The 26,526-nt window shown below is 41.4% G+C and overlaps 1 protein-coding gene across 2 annotated transcripts in view; it reads left to right on the top strand.

The window, feature by feature from the left end:
- Window positions 1–26,526, top strand: part of SCN2A (sodium voltage-gated channel alpha subunit 2) — a 135,515-nt gene that overhangs the window by 81,295 nt on the left and 27,694 nt on the right. For both annotated transcript variants that reach the window (XM_048483311.1, XM_048483312.1), the window contains exons 13-18: window positions 6,335–6,682; window positions 8,922–9,054; window positions 11,750–11,988; window positions 14,450–14,623; window positions 16,598–16,954; window positions 17,757–18,236. In XM_048483311.1, coding sequence (XP_048339268.1) covers window positions 6,335–6,682; window positions 8,922–9,054; window positions 11,750–11,988; window positions 14,450–14,623; window positions 16,598–16,954; window positions 17,757–18,236 — 1,731 coding nt within the window. The remainder of the gene's footprint in view (window positions 1–6,334; window positions 6,683–8,921; window positions 9,055–11,749; window positions 11,989–14,449; window positions 14,624–16,597; window positions 16,955–17,756; window positions 18,237–26,526) is intronic.

The raw sequence follows: 26,526 nt of genomic DNA, 5'->3' as shown, positions 1-26,526 counted from the left end.
CCTTTCTCTCCTGCAGGAGACTCAAAGGGGCTTACAATCTCCTTGCCCTTCCCCCCTCACAACAAACACACTGTGAGGTAGGTGGGGCTGAGAGAGCTCCGAGAAGCTGTGACTAGCTCACAGTCACCCAGCTGGTGTGTGTGGGAGTGTACAGGCTAATCTGACTTCCCCAGATAAGCCTCCACAGCTCAGGCAGCAGAGCTGGGAATCAAACCCGGTTCCTCCAGATTAGATACACGAGCTCTTAACCTCCTACGCCACTGTTGAGTAAGTACATGCAGCCATAGGCTCAGTTTTCTCGGCGTATTTTATCACTGGAGGTATTGTAGTTATTCCCCTTTCCCCTTGGGTGAATGTGTAGCTCCAAGGGTTGAACAGGTCAGAAGACACCGACTACAACAAATTTTGCATGGTCTATAAACCAAGTTGTTCCACCAGGCCTATAGTTGAGGACAGTGACAGTATCCATCTGGGCTGGCCTCCTGCCCACATCCCCATGGAGTTCCGTTACGGTTGGTTTGACAGTGCCAGAAATGGAATCTATATTTTACACTGGATATTGATTTTATTATACATTGTGTGTTGTGAGCCACCCTGAGACCATCTCAGAGGGGAGGTTGGCCTATCAAGCTGATAAATAAACAAACACAAAATGAAGTGCCAAACTAAGCGAGACTAGAAGAACAGTGGCTGGAAGAACAGGGGGAGAGTTCTCAGTGGCTCACGCCCACATTTATGTAAAAAGATAGTCATTATCAAGTCTCATTTGCCAGCTACCTAGCAGGAAAAAACCCCAGTTTATTGAGCATGCAAGCCAGTGCAAAGATGGAAAGAGCAGCGGTTAGCTGGTGGTTTCATTAATTTATGAGTCATCTCATAAAATATGCAGTAGTATGAGGAATAGGGAGAGCCTTTTACTATAATTAAATTGAACTCTTTAATACATATTTATTTAATATTGTCTTGTGTTAATATTTATGTGGATCACCCACGCGCTCATAGAAAAGTCCCTAAAAGCATCTTCTTTCTTGTGTAATTTAAGGAGCGAGGGGAAATCTTACTATTTCATTGTTTCACCTTCACTTGACATTATTTTTTGTTTATTTCACTATCGATGCAGTGCAATTCTAAGCAGAAGTCAATGGCTTTAGAAAGCTTCCATTATCGCCAGTTCCGGTTATTTTAGTGCTAGAATGTTGACCACCAAGATCAGACAAGACCGCAGAAAGAGGATGGGGAAGAGTTCACAATGAAAAGTTAAGCTGATGATGTAGAGCTGACAAGTGCAAATTCTGCTTTGGCCCTTTCCGCACAGCAAATGCGGAATAAAGTAACTTGCTTTCCTGCTTTTGCATTCACATACATCTGTGCAGGCAACTATTGGAGCCCACAGAAATAATGCGGGTTGCTGTCACACCTTTGCACGGAGGCATGTCTATTTTTTATGGCCCTCCCACCAATGCATATCTGTGCAGGCATGCACAAATGAGCCCCCACAACCATTCTGAGGTCTCATGTTACCATGATACAACCCTTTGCACCTGCGTGGCTATGCAGATGTAAGCTGGGAAATTTTTTTAAAAGGAAAGTGCAGTGGAATAAAGCACCTCCTGTCCAGCCGTTTGTTTGCAAGCAGCTGCAACCCGGGATTTTTCAAAAGACTTACGGATTCTTGAAAAACCCGGTTTGGGGAAAATAACACAGGGCAGACTCACTTAAGGAGTGGGATCCGTCCAAAGTTCCCCTGCAAATGATTTTTCAAGCGTTCTTAACCCGTGTTTATTGGCCTGTGTGAAACGGGCCTTTGTTGGTGCAATATATAACAGAACAAATTTGGATCTTTTTTCAGGTTATAAAATTAACAGTAAAAAGATGAAAATAATTTTAATTTTTTTTTAACAAATGAGGAAGATGTTTTAGAAGAACTGCAAGATGTGTAGTAATGTCAAATTCAGTAAAATGTTTGGGAATAAATTTGACTGGACAAAATGATACATTATCTATATATATAAAAATCTCTCTATATAAAAATCTAACAGTGTGTTTGTCCCTGATGGTCTCCCTCTGAAGCTGCTGGACGGATCACCCCCAAATTTTCACAGGACGTCCCAGGAAGAAAAATAAACTAACTGAATATGCAGTCATGGCAGAATTAACAAACTAAGTGAATCAATTAAATAATTTCAACATAAATGGAAAACGTATTATTTATATTCTATAAAATGAGGAGTAGAGAAGAATATGCATATGAATTACTAGCAGGCCCGGCCACGCGTTGCTGTGGCAATTGTCCTTCTCATCACAGTCCGCAACCCACACAGATGTCCATGCAGGTCCAATGATCCGCAGCATAGCCTTTTGGGGTGGTCAAATGGAATCCCTCTTTCCCTTTCCAATGCACATTGTTATATGATGCTGTCTTGTTTTTTTAGTATAAGGTAACCCTTTCCATTCCACAACGGAACTGTCCAGAGTGTGAATCCCGTTGTCCATGAGACTGGTTGACACGCACAGTCCTGGCTTGGGTAAGGCAGAACTGGGGCAAGCAGGCTATCCCAGTCAGGCAGAAGAGGCAGGGTGGTGAGGCGCTCAGATCAAGGCCAGCTCCCTGGGTGCTTAAAGGGCCACGTGCAAAAGAAGCAGAGGCAGTAGTGTTGGTTCGCCCTCGCCCCGCATATTTTCTTAGAAGAAAAAGGCACACTCCAGCTTGCTTTTAGTAAAAGAGAACTGTGGCGAATATGGGTGAGGAAGTGGGTAAGTGGTGGTTGGATGTGAGGGAGGGCAGAGTGAGGTGTGTAAGGATGAGCTGGATGTGGATGAGAGTGTGTGTTGTGTGGTAGCAGTGGGTGAGGCACAGAGAGTGAAAGTTACCTGCATGTGTGTGTGTGGGGGGGGGGACCGCACCTGACGTCTCACACGATAAAGTGTGTATGTGTTTCACTTCCACTCTTATTACCTAACAATATTACCTATTTACTGTTTTCACTGCTCATCTCTGCCCATCTGCACGAACATTCTAAGCCCTCATACCAAGCCCTCAGGCCACAGACATGCTGCACGAACATTCTAAGGGTGACAGTTAAACACAGCCAGCTTCATGGCCTGGTGCGCCAGGAAAAATACGTTTTACCTGACTCAGGTATGGAATTTCAGTGGTTTGAAGGTCCGATTACCTGCCTGCAACAGGGAGGGACATCCTGTGAAAATTTGGGGGCGATCTGTCCAGCAGCTTCTGAGGGAGACCATCAGGGACAAACACACTGTTAGATTTTTATATATATAGATTAATGACCTTGATATATTGAATTAAATAATGTATTAAAAGGGAGAAACATTTAAATGTGTCCTGGATATATTATTATAATAGAGAAGCTCAATTTAGTATTTGGGAATATATTTTTAGAAATTAATAATAACAATTACCACTGTTTCTTTTTTATCTATTCTATTTCATTGTGATTTACTTTTCAATATTGTTTAACATCAGTATTGAGTTTATTAAGTACCATAAAGGGTATCTTATGATTATGATGATCACTATTTAATTCCCATTATCATATTACCACTTACTGTTCATTGCTCATTATATCATTGTCTAAAATATTATATACATATATTTTTAATTTGTCTCAGAATATAACTGTAATTGTTGCTTGGATATGGTTTTCAATTTTTTTCGCACCAGGACATTGGTGCCTTCAGGGGGTGCATTTTTAGACGTATCAGCACCAAAATTTCAGCATATCATTAAGAGACTGTCCTAATGCTCCTGATGAGACCCTGAAAGTTTTGAGACTGTGTCTTCAGAAATGTGCCCCACCCAGCCTGCAACCCCCATTGACAGCAACACAGAAAACTCAATGCAGAACAAAGATTCTTGGGCAAATTTCTGGGATGTTCCTGCAGGGGGTGCAGTTTTGGATGTATCGGCACCAAAATTTCAGGGTATCATCTGGAAACTGTCCTTATGGGAGCCCCCAAGTTTGGTGAAGTTTGGTTTAGGGGGTCCAAAGTTATGAACCCTCAAAGGGGGTGCTCCATCCCCCATTCTTTGCTAAGGAGATGGGGGCTACCCTTTTGAGGGTCCAATAACTTTGGACCCCCTGAACCAAACTGGGGGGGGGGGTGCCATCATGACAGTCTCCAGATGATTCCCTGAAATTTTGGTGCTGATATGTCCAAAAATCCCCCTGAAGGAACATCCCAGAAATTTGCCCAAGAATCTTTGTTCTGCATTGAGTTTTCTGAATTGCTGTCAATGGGGGTTGCAGGCTGGGGGGGGGGGCACATCTCTGAAGGCACAGTCTCAAAACTTTCATGGTCTCATCAGGAGACTTCCCCCAGGTTTGGTGCAGTTTGGTTCAGGGGGGCCAAAGTTATGGACCCTCAAAACTGTAGCACTCTCCTGTTAGCTCCCGTTGGAAACAATGGGGGATGGGGCACCCCCTTTGGGAGTCCATAACTTTGGACTCCCTGAACCAAACCTCATCAAACTTGGGGAGTAGCATAAGGACAGTCTCCTGATGATATGCTGAAAATATGGTGCCACTAGCCTAAAAACTGCACCCCCTGCAGGCCAACAACGGAAAACCACTAAAAATACCCAAAAATGAACCCTGCATTTTGATGCCCCCCACAAGGTGATGCCCTGGGCAGCTGCCCACCTTGCCCAATGGGCATTACTTCCCTAGTCTCCTGCAGGAGAGAAAGGGGGGATATAAATCCAAACTCCTCTTCTTCTTCTTGTTCTTGTTCTTCTTGTTCTTGTTCTTCTTCTTCTTCTTCTTCTACTACTACTACTACTACTACTACTACTACTACTACTACTACTACTACTACTACTACTACTACTACTACTAGCAGGGCCCAGCCACGCATTGCTGTGGCTTATTGTGGTGAAATGGGATAGGAACAGTAGCAACAAATCAAGTGCAGAGGCCAGCAGTACGTGCTCATGCAGACACGCAGCCTGATACTGTGTGATGTCATTGATGTGTGTGCCCGCATTCCTTGGGGGGAGAATGGAAAGGCACCCCTCCCACACATCTAGGCTGGCTGGTCATGATCCTTTACCTGGGAGTAAGTTTGGTTGGTGGCAATGAGTGTCGCTTCTGAGGAAACCCTCTGAGGGGCACGACACAGCCATTCAAAGTATGTCACGGTTGCTTTACCGAGCTTACTCGTGAGTAATGCATGCCTGGTTTTCTTAACTGTAACCGCAGTATTCACCAGGGGAATCTATAGGGTGCTCTGGCCCCTCCCTCCTCACGTCCCTTGCATGTCGCCCCTCACTCTCTTCCTTCCCTCACTTCTCTTCCCTTGCATGCCACCCCTCCCCCCCCCTCCCTTCCCTCTCCCCTCTTCAAGCTAGGGTGTGGGTGGGTCATGATTAAGCATGCTGGGCCCCCTGCCTCCCCTCCTTGCATGCCACCCTTCACTGTCTCCCCTCTCTCACTTCTCTTCCCTTGCATGCCTCCCCCTCCATCCCTTTCCTCTCCCTCCCTCTCTTCCCTTTCATGCCACCCCTCCCTCCCTCCCTTCCCTCTCCCTCATGTGTATATGTGTGTATGTGTTTCACTTCCACTTGAGTTACTGCCTATGTACTATTTTCACTGCTCATATCTGGCCATCTGAGCGAACATTCTAAGCTGCAGAACATTCTAAGGGTGACAGTTACACACAGGCAGCTGCATGTCCTTCACCATGGAGTGCCAGGAAAAAGGCATTTTACCTGGGCCAGGTGTGAAATTTGAGGTATATGAACATCTAATAACACTCTCAACTGGCTGACTATAGTGGCTGGGAATTTTCAGTGGAATTGGCCCAGCAGTTACTGAGTTATACTACCACTAACAAATACACTGTTAGCTTTATAAATATATAGATTAAATTTTATATACCGCCCTCTCCCCAGAGGGTCTGGGCGGTGTACAACATTTTAAATAACAGAGCACAATTGAAGACATAAGCAAAATAGAAGTATAAATAAGATACATATAGGCTCTATTAAAATTAATAACTAAAACCTGTTAAAACATACAGCATATAGCATTCTGATATGCAATATATCCCCAAAGAAGGGGATGGTGGCCCAGCAGATGTTATAGAGACCACCGGGGGGGGGGGGCGACTCAGTGGCCAGCCACTCCAAAAGCCTGGTGGAACAACTCGGTCTTACAGGCCCTATTAAAATAAAATAAATTAAAAATAGAAAAGAATGGCTTTAGAATGGCTATGGCTCTGCATAAGGCTGTATAGTAGGACATTATTTTTTTCTATCAAAAGCGTTTTCATGAACATTTTTACTTGAATGTCTCCTCTTATTTTCTTACAGTCGTTGCTGAGCATTCGAGGGTCCCTGTTTTCCCCACGGCGCAGCAGCAGAACTAGTCTTTTCAGCTTCAGAGGCCGAGCAAAGGATATAGGATCTGAGAATGACTTTGCGGACGATGAGCACAGCACATTTGAAGACAACGAGAGCAGAAGAGATTCACTGTTTGTCCCTCATAGGCACAGTGAGCGGCGCAATAGCAACATCAGTCAGGCCAGCCGATCATCCCGGATGATACCTATACTTCCATCGAATGGGAAGATGCATAGCACTGTGGATTGCAATGGGGTGGTGTCCTTGGTTGGTGGGCCTCCAGCTCTCATGTCACCCACAGGCCAACTTCTACCTGAGGTAATTATTAATGAAGCTGACAGATTTAATAGTTAATTTGAAGAGGGACTGTGGCTCAGTGGCAGAATTTCTGCTTTGAATACAGAAGGTCCCAGATTATTCCACATGTGCGGAAGGGGCCCATGTGATGGTTAAGACCTGAAGCCCTATATATTAATACACAATTTTAAGTTAAGTATATATACTATTTTAATATCCTGATAAGAGTAAGACCCTCTTAAAATAGTGTAATATTTTAATGTCTATAAAATTATATGTATTTGTTGATCAGCTTTTTAATATATATATATATATATATTATCTAGTTAGATAGTCACAGATCTAGTTAGATAGTCACAGATCTAGTTAGATGCTGATAACCGGGAAAATATATATATATATATATAACCGGGAAAATTTAGATTGTTTAAATTATTAATGATCAAGGGTTTTTTTTATTCAGTATACTGGTTAATAGTAGCTTATTTTTTTAATTAAAATGATCAAGAATCTCATAAGATTATCAATGCAGATTCATTTAATGTCCACTTGTTTTCTGTTTTTCAAATTTTTCTTCTTTTCTGTAATTTTTTTTGCCGATAAAATTAAAATTATTTTTTTTTAAAGCCTTGAGGTCCTGGAGAGCTGCTGCCAGTCACAATGGCCTAGCTAAATGAATGGTAGTGTTATGTAGAGTTATGTGTTCATCTCTACCATTTCATCTGTACCTTTCACACCAAAGTTGCTATTGTTTCTGAGGAGTGAAGCTCTTGTAAAAACCTAGCAGGTCAGCCTATAAATGAGGATGCCTGAACTGACGTTGAAATAGGTTCAGGAAGCTTCAGGCAGTGGGACATGGGGAGGCTTTGGGTAATGTGTGCCAAAAAAAAAATACATGATGTAGGGTAGCGCTAAGAATCCCTGGAAATCCTATAATTTTCCCTAGAAGTGACATAACAGCACACACAATGCCGAAAATTCCCCCTTCATCAATGGAAACAACAAGGGGAAACAAGGGGCGCTGGAGGAAGACCTCCTGCTATAGCAAGAGGGCTAGATCCCCAGCATGACATTATGCAAAATAGTAATATGATACCATTTATCAGTTCATGGGCTAGCACTAGATTTGTTGACTTTGCTCTCTTAGGGCCATAGCCAACACGCCTAGAGCCAAATGCCAAGCGTTTCTGGTCACATCCAGATTAAACCTGACACACAGGAGGAACAGTTCAGATTCTGATTTATGATTTACATCTTCAATTTTTTCTTTTAAAAATTACCATTGGAAGCAACTGTTTGTTCAGGATCACAGTGTTATTGGTTACAGGTCACCTAATTCTAACCATCTTTACCCTGGGAGTTTAATTTCACTGGGACTTGGGCTCAATTCAGAGATCAGAAACCAACTGGAGTTTGTGATAGTCACAGATCTAGTTAGATGCTGATCTATTCTCTCTTTTTTCATATGGCACATTTCTACTAACTGTCATTATAAGTTTGATGTCTGAATGCAGGCGCCTTAATGCAGCTTGCCAGAGCCCTCAGGGGATAGGGCGGTATATAATCTGAATAATAAATAAATAACATTAATAAACTGAAGTAAAGTTTCTTTCTTGGTAACTGGTAGTGCCAAGTTATTCCAATCTTACCCTATTGATTTCAATGTATCTAGACCATAAGTGTCAAACTCACGCCCTCCAGATGTTATGGACTACAGTTCCCATCATCCCCTGCCAGGGCCACGAGTTTGACACCTGTGATCTAGGCTGAAATAACTGTATAGCATTACACTGTGGGATTCTTAACCAGTGTGCCATATGAGGGGAAGAGGAAGGAATCACATACACTTTACAGTTAACCAGATTCATCTAAATGCATAAAGCTGCCTTATATTGAAGAAGACCATTCGTCCTTCCTGAACGGTACTGTCTACTCAGAAAGGCAACAGCTTTCCAGAGTCACATAACTACAACCTGATCCATTAAATTGGTGATACCAGGGATTGAACTTGGAACTATTTGCATGCCACACAATGTCTTTGCCGCTACTCCATGGCCCCTCCCATGTCCATCACAAGCAAACACTGATCTATGTTTGACCTCTGAATTGAGCCTCCCTTTATACTTAAAAGTGTTGCTGAAAGGAGACTCAAGCTAAGATCTTTTCCTTCAGTCCTTTTACTAATTTGTGGTGGTGTCTGATCATTTTTATGGCGTTCACAGTGTGTTCATTTTAAATTTCATAAGTCATTCATTTGCAGGGTACCACTACAGAAACAGAGTTAAGGAAAAGGCGCTCAAGTTCTTACCATATGTCTATGGATTTTTTGTCTGATCATGCTGCAAGACAACGAGCAATGAGTATAGCTAGCATACTTACTAACACAATGGAAGGTAAGCAAGCATAAACAAACTTTCCATAAATTGGTGGACAAGAACTGGAAAACCATTATGAAAATTGATAAAATGGCTTGGGTCCACACTACATCTACGATTATAGAATTGTCAGAAGAGTATGACTTTATCGCCTCCTCCTTCCAGGTGTATTCCAAAATGATCCCCTAAGTCCGTGGTGGCGAACCTTTGGCACTCCAGCTGTTATGGACTACAATTCCCATCAGCCCCTTCCAGCATGGCCAGTTGGCCATGCTGGCGGGGGCTGATGGGAATTGTAGTCCATAACATCTGGAGTGCCAAAGGTTCGCCACCACTGCCTAAGTTCTGCTGTAAAGAAATAGGGAACCCCCTGGAACAGCATGAGGGGTTGCCATAAGTCAGATGTGACTTTTGATGGCAAAAAAAGTTTAAAACCTAAATATGTTAATAGGCCTTTGGTCTGATCCAGCATGGCTCTTCTTATTTTCCTACTGTGGCCAAGGAAGGGGGGTACCTAGGGGGCCCACTGTGCTGCCCATGTGGTGGCCAAAACGGCAGCATCTGAGACAGACAGCTCTGCTGCTGCTGCTGCTACTGCTACTGTACATTTCTTCTTGTGCAGTCATTAGCCAGGCAAAGCCGCTGGCTGTTGCCATGGTACCCAGCTGCCAAGGGGGGGAGGGGGTGCCAAAGGAAGCAAAGAACTGCACAGTGATTTTGTCGAGGAAGGAGGCACCTTCTCTGCTGGTTCCCAAGGGGTTAGATTTAAAGATAAGACAAGGGGAAAAGCACATCTAAAACTAAAGTTAACCTATGCAAAAATGATGAAAGATGGATAATATTTAATGGGAAAACATATGCTAAAAGGAATAAGTGAATACATAAAAAACAACATTTAAAGCCAGACAAGACAAAAAGGGCCAACGAAGAGACCAGTTCGGTGCTGTTCAGATAAGTCTTATAAAGTGCACAAATAATGAACAGAAGTCTAAAGACTTAAAAGTCCAGAGTAATAAGGCACACATTTTGCAGATAGTACAATTTTTCAGACAGAAATTCGAGAAACAGGTGTCCTCTTTGCAACCCAAAGCAGCTGCATCAGTGTTGAAGTCCTCTGATAAGTGATACATAAGCTTGGCAAAAATGGGGATAATTATCTTCTGACCCTTAACAATACATTGTGTAAAATTGCTACAAATATAATGGTACAATCATAAATAGATGCCACTGGGGGTGCAGAAGGAAGCAGGGAACTGCGCAATGATTCTGTTGAGGAGTGAAGCACCTCCTCTGCTTGGCCTCTAGGAGGAGAGACCAGGACAGAGGCAGAGATACCAGGGGGCCAGGGTGTGTGCGTGGCACCTCGGGCGATACTCATCCCAGAGGGAAGCTGCTCCCTGCGCTACTTCACACACACTTACCTTTGTGAAACAGTGCAGGCTGGAGAAGCGGCCTGTTCCCTTCAGGCTGAAAACTGCCTGGTGGGAAATACACTTCCCAGGAGACCTTGTGAGCCCCAGGGTCTCATGGGAAGTGTAGTTCCCACCAGGCCATTTTCAACCTGAAGGGAACAGGCCGCTTTCCAGCATGCATAAGGTAAGGGGAACGGGGGGCAGGGTGCCACGGAGGGCAGGTCAGAAAACACAGAGTGTGCACCAGGTGCACTCTGGCCCAGCTACGCCTCTGGACCAGGATCAGTGGCTGGGCTGTGCAGAAGGGGCAACCAGGGAGCCCCCAGTCGTGAGACACTAAGTGCAAATGTCCTGGCTTGCCCCACCCAAGATATGCCCCTGAGTTGGATACATCCCACTATAGACTAGGAAAGTGACAGATAGTTTTTGTTGCTTATTTCAGAAGTATTTCAGAAGTCTCTCTCTCTCTCTTTCTCTTTCAGAATATATTTGGCAATAGAATCTATTGGTTGTAGGTCAGCAAACCCTCCGGTGGACACAAGAAATTGCATTGTGTGTGCACCTGGGGAGGAAATTTTATTTTTATCTAATTTAGTAACCTTCCTGCTTCTTTATCCCCGCAGAGCCACCATGCTTTGGGGGGAAGCGTAAAACATGTAGTGGAGGAATTATTAATGTGGAACACAAACACTCCATATACCCATGCATGAATTTTATGCCTGTGGGATTCTGAGTCATGGGTGTTGTACCCTAAGAGCAAAAATACTATTTGGTTTTATTATCTGTGGGTCAGTCGGTACATTACCCTTTCACACTTGGAGAAAGCTAGTGCCAGAATACCATATGGTTAGCAGTCCCTAACAAAAGCCAGGAACTCAAAATTGGATTTTGGAGCGTGACCGCACAATGCTTTGGCAGCAGTGGTTGCATTTAGATAAATTTGTCACTATGGTTGAGGATAAATAACCTTAATTGAGATCTTGCAACTTTAAGAAGTCAAATATTTGCCCACTAGGTAGTGTGAACATACATCAAAATTCCAGGATGCACTGCTTTCTAGCACATGATTTAGTTTTGTTTTTCTTCTAAAATGTAGTTAGGTGTACTGAATGTGTGAATAGAAGAAATAAGTACACTGTTTCACAATTTTATAATCTAACCTACTTAGACTGAGTTCAGGGATGTCTAGCATACCAACAAATCGAATAACACTGGGGGTATGTCTGCTGTAGGACACAATTATTCAAAGCATTCATTTCACTGTTTTTTACATGTGTTCATATGCACTCTTCCTTGTCTAGAGCTTGAGGAATCCAGACAGAAATGCCCTCCATGCTGGTATAAATTTGCTAACATGTGCTTGATCTGGGATTGCTGTGCTCCATGGTTAAAGATAAAACACGTTGTTAACTTGATTGTGATGGACCCATTTGTTGACCTGGCTATCACCATCTGCATCGTCTTGAACACCTTGTTCATGGCCATGGAACATTATCCGATGACACCTCAGTTTAATAATGTGCTGTCAGTCGGAAACTTGGTAAGTCTTTCACAGCATCTTAAACCACAGAGAGCACATGACTGTATTCATTGAAAGGACGGCTGAACTGTTTTATCACTGTGGCTCTCCATGGCATCAGGTGTGTTTCCTTAAGGCACAGGTGTCAAACTTGTGGCCCTCCAGATGTTCATGGACTACAATTCCCATCAGCCCTTGCCAGTATAGCCAATGCTCATGATGTGAGGGACTGAAGGGCATTGTAGTTCATGAACATCTGGAGGGCTGCAAGTTTGACACCCCTGCCTTAAGAAAACCAGAAGCAGTTTATGATAGGAGGTACAAAGTCTCTCAGTCTAGTTTTTGCAGTGTGGGTGGCTTGGATTTGCAGACCAGATAACGTCCCATCTCCCAGCAAGCGCTGCTGTTGACACTATTTGGACCACTATTCATGTTATTTGTATCTCAGGGCCAAACTAGATGATATCACAGGGATGTGGCACCAAAATGTCACTGATCTTGCTAAGGATCCGAGTGCAGAGGAATGAGGAGCTCCTGTATTCCCCCCCCACCCACACACACACAATTGTTTTCAGGAGCTTTAAGCAGAGGTGGAGCAAGGGGAAACTGGGCCCGGGGCGCTTGCGCAACCTGTGCCCCTGTGGCGCCCACCCACACCATGGCCTGGCCATGCCTCTGCCACGGCTTTGCCTGGTGCATCGCGCGCACGCACACACACCGCCTTGTGGGTGCTACACCACTGGCTTTAAGTATTTCATTCCCTCATGCCATAGTGATCAGCAGGATCAGCCCACACAGCATTTAAAAAAAATAAAAGAATATGATGTAAAATGGTGTTGTGTCCCCAAAGTGGATCCTGCAAAATGTCATTGTCTAGTTTGACACTGACTTCCAATGCCTGTGCAGACAAGGTAGAAGTGACACAGTATCTGTTTAGAGAGCCTCCATTGGATCTTTGGGATGATGGAAAAAGGGAACAGATGATAGAGGTGTACTAAGCATGGGGAAAGAAGCACACGTGGCCATATAAATATCTTATGCGTAACTCAGTACTTGCCAGTTTTGGACAGTTTTGGTCAGCTTGCCAAGAGATTTTGCCGGAAGCAATTATTAATAGGAATTTTTAAGAAAATACAAAGTATTCCAACATTGTCATCAGCATTTGTTAGGGGCCCTTTTAATATCTCTGATGTGTGCATAATGTAGTGATAGATAATTTAACAGTGGGTTGAACCTAGCAATTCTCCTCTGATAAGGGAAGAGTCTTTTTGTTGCAGAAGAAACCCTCCTAAAATAGACGGTCCAATGAGGGGGGGGGTGCAAAATATTCCCAGGGACAGAGCCAATTTTGGTCTGCTTCCATCCCGGGTTTACAGGCAGTTATGCTGAAGGGGGCGGGGGGGCTTGGACTTATTTAGGTCCATTTAGCTCCATGATGGGCTTTCCATCAGCATCATGATGGAAATCAGCACATCTCCTTTCACTGGCTTCTATCCTTGAAAATATCTTCATGAGAAGGGAGTTCCTTTCCAATGCTTAAAATATTTGGCATACATGATTTAAAAGATTCTGTTTTGGTCCCACAGTACACCTCTGACAACAGCAGACATATCTATGAGCAAAAGGGGACTTTCTTGTTTCCAGATTCCAGTTGTTGAGTGTGTTGAGGGAAGTATCCTTCTATCTATAGATATGCACAGGATACACACTGGACTGTGGTTAATCATCTGCAGATACATTACACATGTTTTGGTGGTGTTCAGTAATCCAGTTGTTTTGGAAGGCTATTGTTCACTTTGTTAATGAAATGTTATATTGTAATATGCCCTTTGAGGCCAAGATAATGTTATGTGGCTGTTTGAAATATTATGTTGATTAATATTTTTTATTTATTTATTTATTTATTAGATTTAATATACCGCCCTATCCAAACAGGGCTCAGGGCAGTGATATTAAGCTGTAGAGTTAATTTTGAGTTTATTCACTGCAGCAAAAGTAATCAGTGTCACTATAAGTAAATGTTTTAATAAAATCTAGAAAATGACTTTATTGGTAAAACTGACATCTTATCAGAGAACTCAAATGAGTTACTTCCAGAATGCTCATAAACAATGTTTATCATATTTGTTATGCTTTAGAATGAGAAAATAAGAGATAAAATCTATTCATTTGCTTTCTATAATTTATTGTATTTTTCCTATTGTGCTTTTGTGTTGTTCTTTAAGTCGTATGTTGTTTTATAGTGCTGAATGGGATTTCCTACCTCCTCCCACTTTCTGTGGAAAGGGAGGAATTGGCTTATGATAGTGTAAATTTGCCACAGGGTCCAAGCCTCCATCTTCACATGGTATGGGTGGGCATGTGCACATATTTTTAGAATTTCTTTCATTTAGTTATAAAAACAAAACATAGGAAGCCTCAGCTTTGATTGACATAAACACTGTTATTTGGGAGTGATGACAAATCATGCTTTTCTGTGTAGGTGTTCACTGGGATCTTCACAGCAGAAATGTTTCTGAAGATAGTAGCCATGGATCCTTATTATTATTTCCAAGAAGGCTGGAATATTTTTGATGGCATTATCGTCAGCCTTAGTTTAATGGAACTGGGCCTTGCAAACGTGGAAGGATTATCCGTCCTAAGATCTTTCAGATTGGTAAAATATCTGAATAACCTGCAGAGCTTTCAATATATATATTGATCATGTTGTAATTATTTATATTCACATCCAACACTGCTCATCATTCTTTACAGAGTTTGAGACTGGAACAAAAGAAAGTGGAGACAGAATGTGCCAGGGATAAATATAATTTCAGTTGCACTCCATTTCAGAAGTAGTGGAGGATTAAATAGTTGCACCAAAAGCTTCACAGGAAATGAAGCAGAAGGTAACAGGATATCTTCAGATAGCTGAGGACTGTGGAGCTAAAAGAGCAAGGATCAAAGGCAAGGTCATACTGAGTTAGAGAGATAAGCCATAAGCAGGGAGGAGGCTATGAAGTTACAGTAACTGCCATTTTGTGACCTATTAAGTGGTTATTAGTCCATTAAGCTCCAATGACTGCTGGGGTAGAAGAACACAGTCCTTGTGACTGTGGATATTGGGATTCAGTCCTTGGTTGCCAACCTTTTGAACCTGTGGGCACCTTTGGAATTCTGATGCAATGCAGTCAGCATGACTACAAAATGGCTGCCACAGGAGCCAGAGCCACACACTGAGAAGGAGGCTAAGCCACAAACGGAGAAGAAGCCTAAGCGTAGGGGAGAAGAGGGGTAATTTTAAAAAATGCTGTGAGAAAGAGGAGTGAGAGAAAATAAAACTGACATTATGTTTGCAACTGCAATTTAAACAACATTGTTGTCATCTGCACAACCAATCAGATCTCCAGTGGCCAATCAGAAGCTCTTCTGGGCAAGAACTCTAGATGGCCTCACCCTAAAAGCAGGTGGTAGGTGCCAGGAAATGTGTCAGTAGGTGCCATGGTGTCCACAGGCGCCATGATGGGGAACTACTAGTCTAGATATCATTAAAAGAGGGTTAGAAAAGAGGCAGGAAACAACTACAGTGGAAAGATGGTCAACTTCAATGTTGGAATCATTAGAGAGTGAAGTGGGGGTGTTCTAGAGAAAAGATAACAGAGTCTGAAATCAGACTCTGAAATGATGGTTGAGAAGAAGCTCAGGGTATGATATAGTACTACATATAAAGCTACAAAAGGGAGTACAGCTTTAGGGACAGGACTTAGATTTTTTGTATATAAATATTGGTCATATGAATGTAGATCATGTGTGTTATCTTACTTGCATGTCCATTTTATCTACATTTTTATGAAGGTAGTCTTTAATATATTTGGAGCTGCCATGTATAAAGCATGTGCCTCGAATGTAGAAGGTCTCAGTTGCAACCTCCAGTTAAGAACAAGGATCAGGTGGTAGGTGATGTGAAAGATCTCAACTTAAGCTAATCAGAATAGATAATATTAACCACCAGGTAACAGTGAAATAGGCCAACAGTACAACTCTATGTATGTTTTCTCAGAAGTATCATCTTGTCCAAATGGGACTATTTAAGCATTACAGTTTAAAGCTGTTAAAAGTCCAAAACACAAAACAGTACTATCCTAAAATAATGCGTTTTCAAACCATTTTCACAACTGTTTGCAAGTGGATTTCTATTCCGCACAGTTTCAAAGAGCACTGACAGCAGTTTGAAAGTGCATTATTCTGCATGTGCGGAATGAGTCCTACATACTTTGAAACCAAATCCAATAAATGGAACTCCACTTAGAATGGCACTGTAAATGTCATCTGTTTGCTTTGGATAATAGTGTTTTGCCATTGGGTGAACGCAGGTCGCCATTGTGCCAGTAAAATGGAGGCAATATCACAAGTACAACAAAAATCCAATATCAATATTTGCTCCCGTGGAAGAACCTTGGAAAGTTCAATCTGAAGTTTTAGAACCTGGGAACATTCAGAATACAAATTTTGTGCGCTGAAGTTTTGAAGAAACAATGTCTAAATAGATAAACTGAATTTTCCTCAGCCAACATTTGATAGAAGGGAGCTCTTTTGTGATTAAAATGTATATATAGTGAACAATTGTATTAATAGGTGTTTTCTGTTCCAGTTGCGAGTTTTCAAGTTGGCTAAATCCTGGCCAACCTTAAATATGTTGATAAAGATCATTGGCAACTCAGTTGGAGCTCTGGGAAATCTGACCTTAGTCTTGGCCATCATCGTCTTCATCTTTGCTGTGGTTGGAATGCAGCTATTTGGCAAAAGTTACAAAGAATGTGTCTGCAAGATCTCTAACGACTGTGAACTTCCACGTTGGCACATGAACGACTTTTTCCACTCTTTCTTGATTGTCTTTCGAGTCCTGTGTGGAGAATGGATAGAGACCATGTGGGATTGTATGGAAGTTGCTGGACAAACAATGTGCCTTACGGTCTTCATGATGGTTATGGTGATTGGAAATCTAGTAGTATGTATCTAACAAATTTATACTTCATAAAAAAATGTGTAAAAATTTAATCTTTAATGTTTAAAAAAACTTTGCAACTGTGCAGTGACTCTAGGGTGCCTGCGTAAAAGAAAAAAGGGGGGAAGGGTTGTTCTTCTGCACCACAGTTGACATCCCACCACCATCAGGAATAATATATTTTCAGCATTAGTATGTGGAATAAATGCAACTGAAGAGACAAGTGGGGGGGGGGATCCAAAATGACAGAGGGAAGGGATGTGAGTGGAATGGGATATGAGTGGAACCCTTTAATACAGTTCCTCATGTTGTGGTGGCCCCCAACCCTAACATTATACAGTTCCTCGTGTTGTGGTGGCCCCCAACCCTAACATTTATCCATTTTACAGATGGAGCACTCTGATGCAGAGAGTCTTAGGCGACCCCTGTGAAAGGGTCATTTGACCCCCAAAGGGGTCCCGACCCACAAGTTGAGAACCACTGGCTTAGAAAGACATTGCTTAGGAGGACATTGTTAAATACATTTTTGTTGTTAATAGACAGTCTGCAGATAAATGATTCTGCTAAGCCTCTATGGACTTCATTTCATATAAATCTGAAGGCCACCATGGAAGGCTATGTGGAGAAAGGCAATGGCAAACTCTCTCTGCCCAGCTCTTCAATGATATGTTTTCCTTCTTCAGGACTTCAAATCCCAGATGGTTTATAGACTAGGAGGCGGAGGTACACATTCCACTGAAACACCAAAGTAAGAATTGTTCTTATGTATGTGACATATATTGATGTTCTGTTTTTGCCTCAACAGGTTTTGAACTTGTTTCTAGCCTTGTTGCTGAGCTCCTTCAGTTCAGACAATCTCGCTGCTACAGACGATGACAATGAAATGAACAATCTGCAGATTGCTGTGGCAAGGATTCAAAAGGGCATTGATTATGTGAAAAGAAAAGTGCACGAATTTGTCCAAAAGGCCTTTGTGAGGAAACAAAAAGCGTTAGATGAAATCAAACCACTTGAAGATTTGAACAACAAGAAGGACAGCTGCATTTCCAACCATACTATAGTAGACATTGGTAAAGATCTCAACTACCTTAAAGATGGTAATGGAACTACCAGTGGTATAGGCAGCAGTGTGGAAAAATACATCATTGATGAAAGCGATTACATGTCATTCATAAACAACCCAAGTGTAACTGTGACTGTACCCATAGCTGTTGGAGAATCAGATTTTGAAAATCTAAATACGGAAGAGTTCAGCAGCGAGTCAGATTTGGAAGAAAGCAAGGAGGTAGGTTTATTTTGATATAAAACACTATGCTGTTTTAAACTACAGTCCTCTTTAAAAAGTAAACAGTTCTTAACCTTTCATCTGGCACTTTCCTGTTTCCACAGCTTTGTAATTGTTTGTAATTATTTGATATCTTTTGATGCATGTGTCAAAAAACAAGATAATTCTTCAGATAAATAGTTCATTAAGTCAATGTAGACTATCCAAGCTTATTAACCTGATATTCTTTAGATTTAATTTTAGTAAGTATATTAATATATATAAAATAAGGATAGTTTTATATTTTTATAATTAATTGTTCTTTATTTACAGCAGAATTTTAGAGGAATAGTATTATAGCATTCCCCACAACCTATAAATTAATTTATTTTCTTATTCTGTTGCATTCCCTTTGAAGAAGTTTATATTCAGTTCCTCGCTATTTAGACAAGGCTGCTGATGCTTCAAGTAGAATGAGGATACAGTATTATATTTTAGAGCATGAAGCCATTCATTCGGGGATAAATTAAGACTAGTCCCCAAAAGCAGACTTTTGGATATTAAAGTAATATTTTGATTGAGTATAGTTAAAGTGCACCCTACATCTCTGAGTCTATTTGAACTTCTTTTTTGTTTCCCGTGCAAAATCTTGCATGTGAAAGATACAATCTCTTCCATAAAAGCCTCAGACTTGCTGTGGCTGGGAATGAAGACATGAGGTGTGTGTGACATCACCAACGTTGCTATGTCATTTCTGGGTAAAGCCTCCTGAAACATAGAGGTTCTGATGATTCCTTGAGCCACCTGTATGTCCCTTCCAGGTTTCACCCAGACATGACATAGCAAGGCCAGAAATGTTGCTGTTTTTCCTCCTTCCCAGCACTGGTCAAAGCAGCAGTGGGTAAACTTATTCCTGGGTAGCCTGTTCGTCCTATGACAGTGACAGGAAACCTTTTCGAGACCGAGTGCCCAAACTGCAACCCAAAACCCACTTATTTATCGCAGAGGGCTAACACGGCAATTTTACCTGAATACTGAGGTTTTAGTTTAGAAAAAACAGTTGTCTCCGAGGCACTCGTTACTCAGGAGTAAGCTTGGTGAAGCAACCGTGCAATGCTTCAAATGGGTGAATCACGGTCCTAGGAGGGTTTACACAGAAGCAAGCCCCATTGTCAGCAACCAAGCTTACTCCCAGGTAAAGGATCATGCCCAGGCCAACCTAGATGTGTGTGTGTGGGGGGTGATTTTCCACCCCCTTCCCACATGATGAACTCTGTGCGCGAGTGCCCACAGAGAGGCCTCTGAGTGCCACCTCTGGCATCCATGCCATAGGTTCGCCACCACAGTCCTATGACTTTTTCTTGATTACTGGAAACAATTCCTTTTTGTTTTTATTTTCTCTGCACTCATTCATCTAAGCACCAGCCAATGTCTTTTAGAAGAAGCTAAATCTTGCTAGTTAAGGACACCAGAGCTTGTTACTTCAGAATTTAGCTACCGATTTCTGAAGGGCTTTATTTGCATTTCTGACTTTAAGTACAACATTGTAATGTACAAATATAGTTATGCTTAAAACTGTAAAAATCATACAGCACAGAAATATAAAGTTGCAGCAGCAGTATCCAGCATGCATAAGTTCAGGAGATTCAAAGAGGTCAAGGCATGAGCACTAATAAAATTATCAATAAAATTTTGGTTCTCTGAACCTGGAAATTTTCGGTAAATCTGAATAAAATATCCATTGGCTTTACTTGGCTATTAATGAAAATATTTGGGTAAAACAGGCCTCTTGGGCCTTCCTTGTATAATTTTGGCAAAGATCTATTCCAGTTGCCCTTTTATGAGAATGGGCAATAATCCAAAATTAATCATGTTCCATTCAGTTCAATGGAAGATTTATCAGTAGGCACTTCGGATTAAGCCTATAACTTTCCTTTACCAATCATTAGGGGATTTTCCCCTCAAATAAATGAATTGGTCATTTTATCCATCAAAAAAGTTTCATATTTTAAAAAATATATAATAGGTTTTTTTAAAAAAAAGAAAAGAAAATTCACTTAAGGATTATGTAAGCTTTCTATTTTTAACATGGTTTCCTTCTCAGGCTTACAAGAATTCTTAAACAGTTTCGTGTAATCAGTTGTTTACCCCTAATGTTCATAAATGTTTATTATGTGATTTCTCTTATTTAATATTCTAAAGCTGTTTTAAGTTGGCTTCTTAAACATATACTCCAGCCTTCTACAAATGTCATTTTGTATTAGCTTTTCTCTAAGGAGTCTGTCTGAATCTTAATACTATGTTTCATAAAACTCTTGAGCAACTTCATGTTTTGGCAGTTGGGTAAAATACAATTTTGTGTCTGGTTTTGATCATATTCCTAATTTTATGCTATTCCTGAAAGACAATGTTTGGCAGACAGTAATTTGGGAAAAATTATTCTGGCTTCTCACTATCAGTCAGGCATTTTTCCAACTATGTTAAGTACTCCATACATAGCATATGTCTCCAAGGGTGGTTTTTGAGACAGTCATAGATGTGTCCACCAAAGCCGCAAGTGAATCCCCAAATCCATTTTCAAGAGATGCAAAAATACAGATTAGTAGAAAATTCTGTTCTTCTTAGGTAATGCACAATAGACAATCTACTACTAGATTTCCAACTAATCTTCTTTATATATTTCTAACCGTCCATTTGAAAGAGTAGGGGTTTGTAGACCTCAGATGTGCAATATTCCAAGACATGGGTTTGGATCCAGCAGTAATTTACACTGATGGGTTCCTGTTAGTGGAATGGGATTTTTCTTCCCCCTACAGCATCTGAAAATATATTGCAATATTCTGCTCCTGTAGGATAGGGAAGACCAGGAAGGGCAGAAGGGGAGAATTGCAGGTCTGCAGTGAGATGGAGGAACTGGTGGAAATCACCCTTTCTTCTGTTCATAGAATTCCTCTTCCAGAACTAACCCAATGGCTAAGAACCATCGTCAAAATATAATCATGGAATAGATCTTTGCCACCTTCTTCTTCTTGCCTCCGTACAACTGTTTGTGGAGATTGGTATAGGACAATTGACATGGGAATTATTTATTTATTTATTTATTTATTTATTTATTTATTTTCTTCAATTTCTATGCCGCCCGATCCCCGAAGGGCTCTGGGCTGTGAACAACAAAATTCAAACAATATTAAACAAGGAGCAAATCATACACAGTAAACAACACACATAGGCTCCATCCCATTAATAATCAATTAGGCCAGCCAGAGGTGAAAAATCTGTAATCTTTGTGTCCCCCTCCTCACTTTTTGCTGGGTGAGAGGTTGGATCAAAATCAGAATGTTTTCTTGCCAAATACAAGGACACAATTTAGCAACAGTTAAGATTTTTGAGACACCTCAGTTTTATAAGAGAGAGTTAGGGTGCAATTCTTTCTATGTCTTTTTAGAAAATAGGTTGTAGAGGCTCTGCATGTGGGGGAGGGGGGAGCCGGAAACAGGGAGTGTACTGGGTTGGCCTCCTAATTCCAGCCCCTCTTTTGCCATTTAGCTTTCTTGATGAGTGACTGTTGAAAGCTGAGGCTGACCTAGTTCTAAATACTTTCTTCTCCCTGTCTCCCTTCATCTGTCAAGTTTGCCTCTGCCACTTGGATAACACTGGCCCCAATGTGCTGTTGCTTATAATTAGGGTTGCCAGGTCCTTCCTGTCAACCAATGGGAGCTTCACTGAGGTGGGTTTGGGGACAGCAATCTGCACACCTAGCATGGTGACATCACTTCCAGACTGACGCAGAAGCGCTGACGTCATGCAGGGTGTTCTAGCACTCTTCCCATAGAGTTTTTGGGGGAGAGTGCTAGAGCATTCCCTGGCATGATACCAGTACTTCTGTGTTAACCCAGAAATGACATCATTGTGCTGGGTGTTCAGATCACTCCCCGCCCCTTCCACTGGTCTGCTTCCGTTTGTCAACCATCTGAGGATTGGCAGGCAGCTTGCAAGAATTGGCTTGGAAGCCAATAGGAAGCTGGGAAATCATTGTTATAATATGCATCCAACGCCCCTGGGATTACCACGTTAATTTATGAGAGGAATGGAAGATCTTGGTTTGTTGCACATTGCTGTGCAGCTTGCATGTTCCCTGCCTAAGCTTGCCAGCTCCAGGTTGGGAAATACCAGGAGATTTGGGTTGTGGAGCCTGAGGAAGGCAGGGTTTGGGGAGGGAGGGACTTAAATGGGGTTATAAGGCCGTAGAATCCATCTTCCAAAGGGGTCACTTTCTCCAGGCAAACTGATCTCTGTAACCTAGAAGATCAACTGTAATAGTGGGAAGTCTCCAGCCACCCCCTAAAGCCGTGGTGGCGAACCTTTGGCACTCCAGATGTTATGGACTACAATTCCCATCAGCCCCTGCCAGCATGGCCAATTGGCCATGCTGGAAGGAGCTGATGGGAATTGTAGTCCATAACATCTGGAGTGCCAAAGGTTCGCCACCACTGCCCTAAAGTTTAGAAAATACAAAGGTGTGGGGTTGTGCACTAGCAATCAAAACTGAGCAGTGCACAAACAATGGTTATCAGGCAGTGGGGCTGAATAGTTTAATACTTTGCTCAATCACTAGTAGGAGCAAAGTCTACAAATGGGGCTGTCTATGAGACAACCAATGCCCCAATCTCCATAAAGCATACAGTCATTCATCAATTCACATCAATGGAAAGCTTCTCTAATAGAAAATGCGGTTTTGCAGCAAGTGATAGCAGTATAGAAAGTAACACAGTTCAAACTGAAATATAAGAACATCTTTCTTTGGACAAATCTTATGTACATTTAAAATACCACGTGCCTAAGAGCCTTCGAAGATTCATTGAAGCCAGACACTACTGGATTCTTGCAGCTCGTTTCTACAGAGCTTAAAGAAGCTTTCATTGATATGAATTTTTGAATGATGGTATGTTTTGACATAGGAATGAAGCAGACAGACCAGTTATTTGCCCAAGAAGTAATCAATAGTTTGAGTTTAAAATAGAAACATGGACATTGTTCTACAGTTCCTCAGCTGCAAGTAGTAAAGTCAGTCCAAAGCTAAAATCCTCTCTGGTAGTACCAAATGGAATAGACAAACCTCTTAAAAGGCAGAGGTGTGTGTTAAGTGCTGTCATATAGTCACTTTCAACTTATGGCAACCATATGAATTAATGAACTCCAAAATATCTTATCGTTAACAGCCTTGCTTAAGTCTTGCAAACTGAGGGCCGTGGCTTCCTTCATAGTGTCAGTCTCCCTCATGTCAGGTTTTCCTGCTTTCCTGCTGCCTTCATCTTTTCCTAGCTTTATTGTCCTTTCCAGTGACTCCTGTCTTCCCATTACGTGACCAAAGTACAATAACTGTTTTAGCCAAAGTATATTAGTCATTTTAGCTTCTACGGCGAGTTCAGTCAAATGGAATTTAACCAGGGAATTTCTCTGTCAGGCAATCCAGTGCATGGACACATACTCTAACATACAGGCAGAATGAAAACTGAATGAGGACACTTGCCTTTTTTTCTGAAAATATAGAGGGAGATGGGTATTTTTTTAGTAAAATTGGTGAACACACAATTCTAGATTTGAAAAAGATGGGCGGAAAAGATAGCCTTTTGGCCTCATTCATTTCTGTAAATAAAGGATTTTATACTTGCTGTCTTGTTATATAAGAAATTTACAGAATTATTATTTTTATTTTTAAAAGTGGGCATCTGGATTATTATTGTTAGGTTCTAATGTGTTCTGAGCATTAAGACACTTATCAGGCATTTATTTGTTAATGATGATCTTGAAACTAACTCTATATCACATTAATGATGATGAAAGTAGAAAAGCTTTATTCTAAATGTGTTTATGAGCTGAGTAGCCCTGTGCATGACACTGAAAATTATTTGAAGCTTGTAGCTTTATAGGTCAATTAACTGAAATCAAAGAATTTTCTGAAGTCAACCCCAATTATGTTAGAAGTGGCCTTCAAGACTATACCATGGTGGCGAACCTATGGCACTCCAGATATTCATAGATTACAATTCCAATCAGCCCCTGCCAGCATGGCCAATCGGATTCTCATGGCCAATTGGCCATGCTGGCAGGGGCTGATGGGAATTGTAGTCCATGAACATCTGGAGTCCCATAGGTTCGCCACCACTGCAACATTCTAACATAGCTTAAAAGTGCATGCTTCTAACGGAGAGTTAAACTGGCTCTCTTAAGCAAGACAATTAATAAAACTTTATTAAAACACTGTTATTTTAGATACTGTATTATAGCTGTAATTAAGTTTGTACGTGAGAATCCAAAGCTGAAAACTGAGGTACTATATCGTAAACTTCATTTCCTACCATTCTTACTTCTCGCAGGATTAAAATCAAGCTGGATCAGTCAAGAATGCAGCTCTGGTGCTTTTTTTTTTTTCCCCACCAGACAGAGCAACGTACATCACCAATTTAATACAGGTTATCTAAGCAAATTCTACCTCTGTGTGATCACTTTTTCAATGGGTATTGACTGGCCTGCATGCTAATTAGCCATCTTCCTTCCCCATCCATTGCAATATGATAGAAATCTCCACGGCTGCTACCTGCTGAGTCAGTCGACTCGCATCACAGCATGATCAGGCGGAACTGGCAACCCCAACATTTGTAGGAATTGGACGCTAATTAACCCGTGTCTTTTGCCATGCAATTTTAGCAAAAATTAGAAGTGCATGCGTGCTAACTTGAAATGTATTTGTTCATATGAAGTTAGGAAGCAAAACTTGTTGAGAAAGCAATAGGGTTAATTTTTAACTCAAACTGAAGTGCCCTTGATTGGATGGATTACGTAATTTTTCAGGGTTGGTTTTTTTTTCAGCATAGGTAACCTGCAGTTGGTAAGCTTCAGTACAGATTTTGACATTCAGATTTACCACGAACACAAAACTGACAGGATCCTGTCTTAGCAACTTTTTATGGATATCAACCAAAACAATTATATGGGAAAAGTAGTCCACAAGGTAGTAATGCAAGTTGGGATAAATGTACCTGCTTAAATACTTGTTTGTTACTAACAGCAAATGAAATCGACATCCATTACATTCAGTGGTAAAACTCTTGTTGACTTTAACAAATCAGGACCCCATCTACTGTAATCTTTTCCCCTGTTAAAATGCATTACATCTGCAGCATCCCCCAAATATAGTAAAATTTGTATGGATATAGCAAAATTTACTCCTTTATTCACATTTTCTATGGATAGCTGCTTTTGCTAAGCAAACAAATGTTTGGTTCACTGTGCATGTGATGGCAATATCTGATACCCTGGCCTTTGGACATTAATACAATGGCCTTCAAAAACAATTACTTGCCAAATAATGCATCGCAGACACAGGAGAAAGCCTCCAGTAAATGCATAGTTCCCGGTACATAGTAGAACCATAGAATGGCTGTATTTGGCCACTGGAAAGCTCTTACAATGCTTTTCAGTGAGGCTTATACAACTTGAACTTCTCAATTGATTAGCAGTGTAATCCTCAGCAGAGAGCTGTACCCTTCTAAGTCCATGGAAGTCAGTGAGTTTAGAAGGGTATGCTTATGATTGCACTGTTGGTCTTTTACCTCTTGGGGAGAAGAGAAGCTAAAAAAGGATAATTAACAACCTTTACTTCCCCCCTGCAAAAGGTAAGAGACTGACAGTGCGATCATTTCTGCTTGTTTTCAAACATAATTCCCCAACTCAGGAATCTATGAACACTGCAGAAAATGTGTGTGCTAATCTGCATGCAAGAATTTTAAACAGACCCCAGCTTAATAGCCAAAGATGCATGTAATTCCACATGCAGGTCTACCTTCCCCAGTGCAGCATCCTGTGTTACCCTCACTATTAGGGTTGGTCAATACTAAAAAAATTCGTTAAAATTCGGATTTGGGTATTTTGGGGCATAAAATGATTTGTATACCCGAATCCGAATCATAGCCGATTCGGATATGCCCGAAAATTCGGGTAAATCCGAAAAATTCGGGTCCGTTTTATTATTTTTTTGAATTTTTGGTGTCTTTACACGTTTTGGCCTGCAGGGGACGCAATTTTAAAGCTAGCGGCACTAAACTTTCAGGATATCATCTGGAGACTGTCCTGATGATTCTCCCCAAGTTTGGTGCGTTTTGCAGTTCAGGGGGGGCAAAGAGTTATTGACCCTCCAAAAGGGGTGCCCATCCCCATTGTTTCTAATGGAAGCTAACAGGAGATAGGAATTTCACTTTTGAAGGTCCATAACTTTGGACCTCCTGTTTCGCTTTCAAACTTAGGGGGGGTA

This window comes from Sphaerodactylus townsendi, linkage group LG02 (assembly GCF_021028975.2).
Source record: "Sphaerodactylus townsendi isolate TG3544 linkage group LG02, MPM_Stown_v2.3, whole genome shotgun sequence".
Lineage (NCBI taxonomy): Eukaryota > Metazoa > Chordata > Lepidosauria > Squamata > Sphaerodactylidae > Sphaerodactylus > Sphaerodactylus townsendi.
The sequence above is the reverse complement of the archived record's forward strand: the minus strand, read 5'-3'. Positions and strand labels throughout refer to the sequence as shown.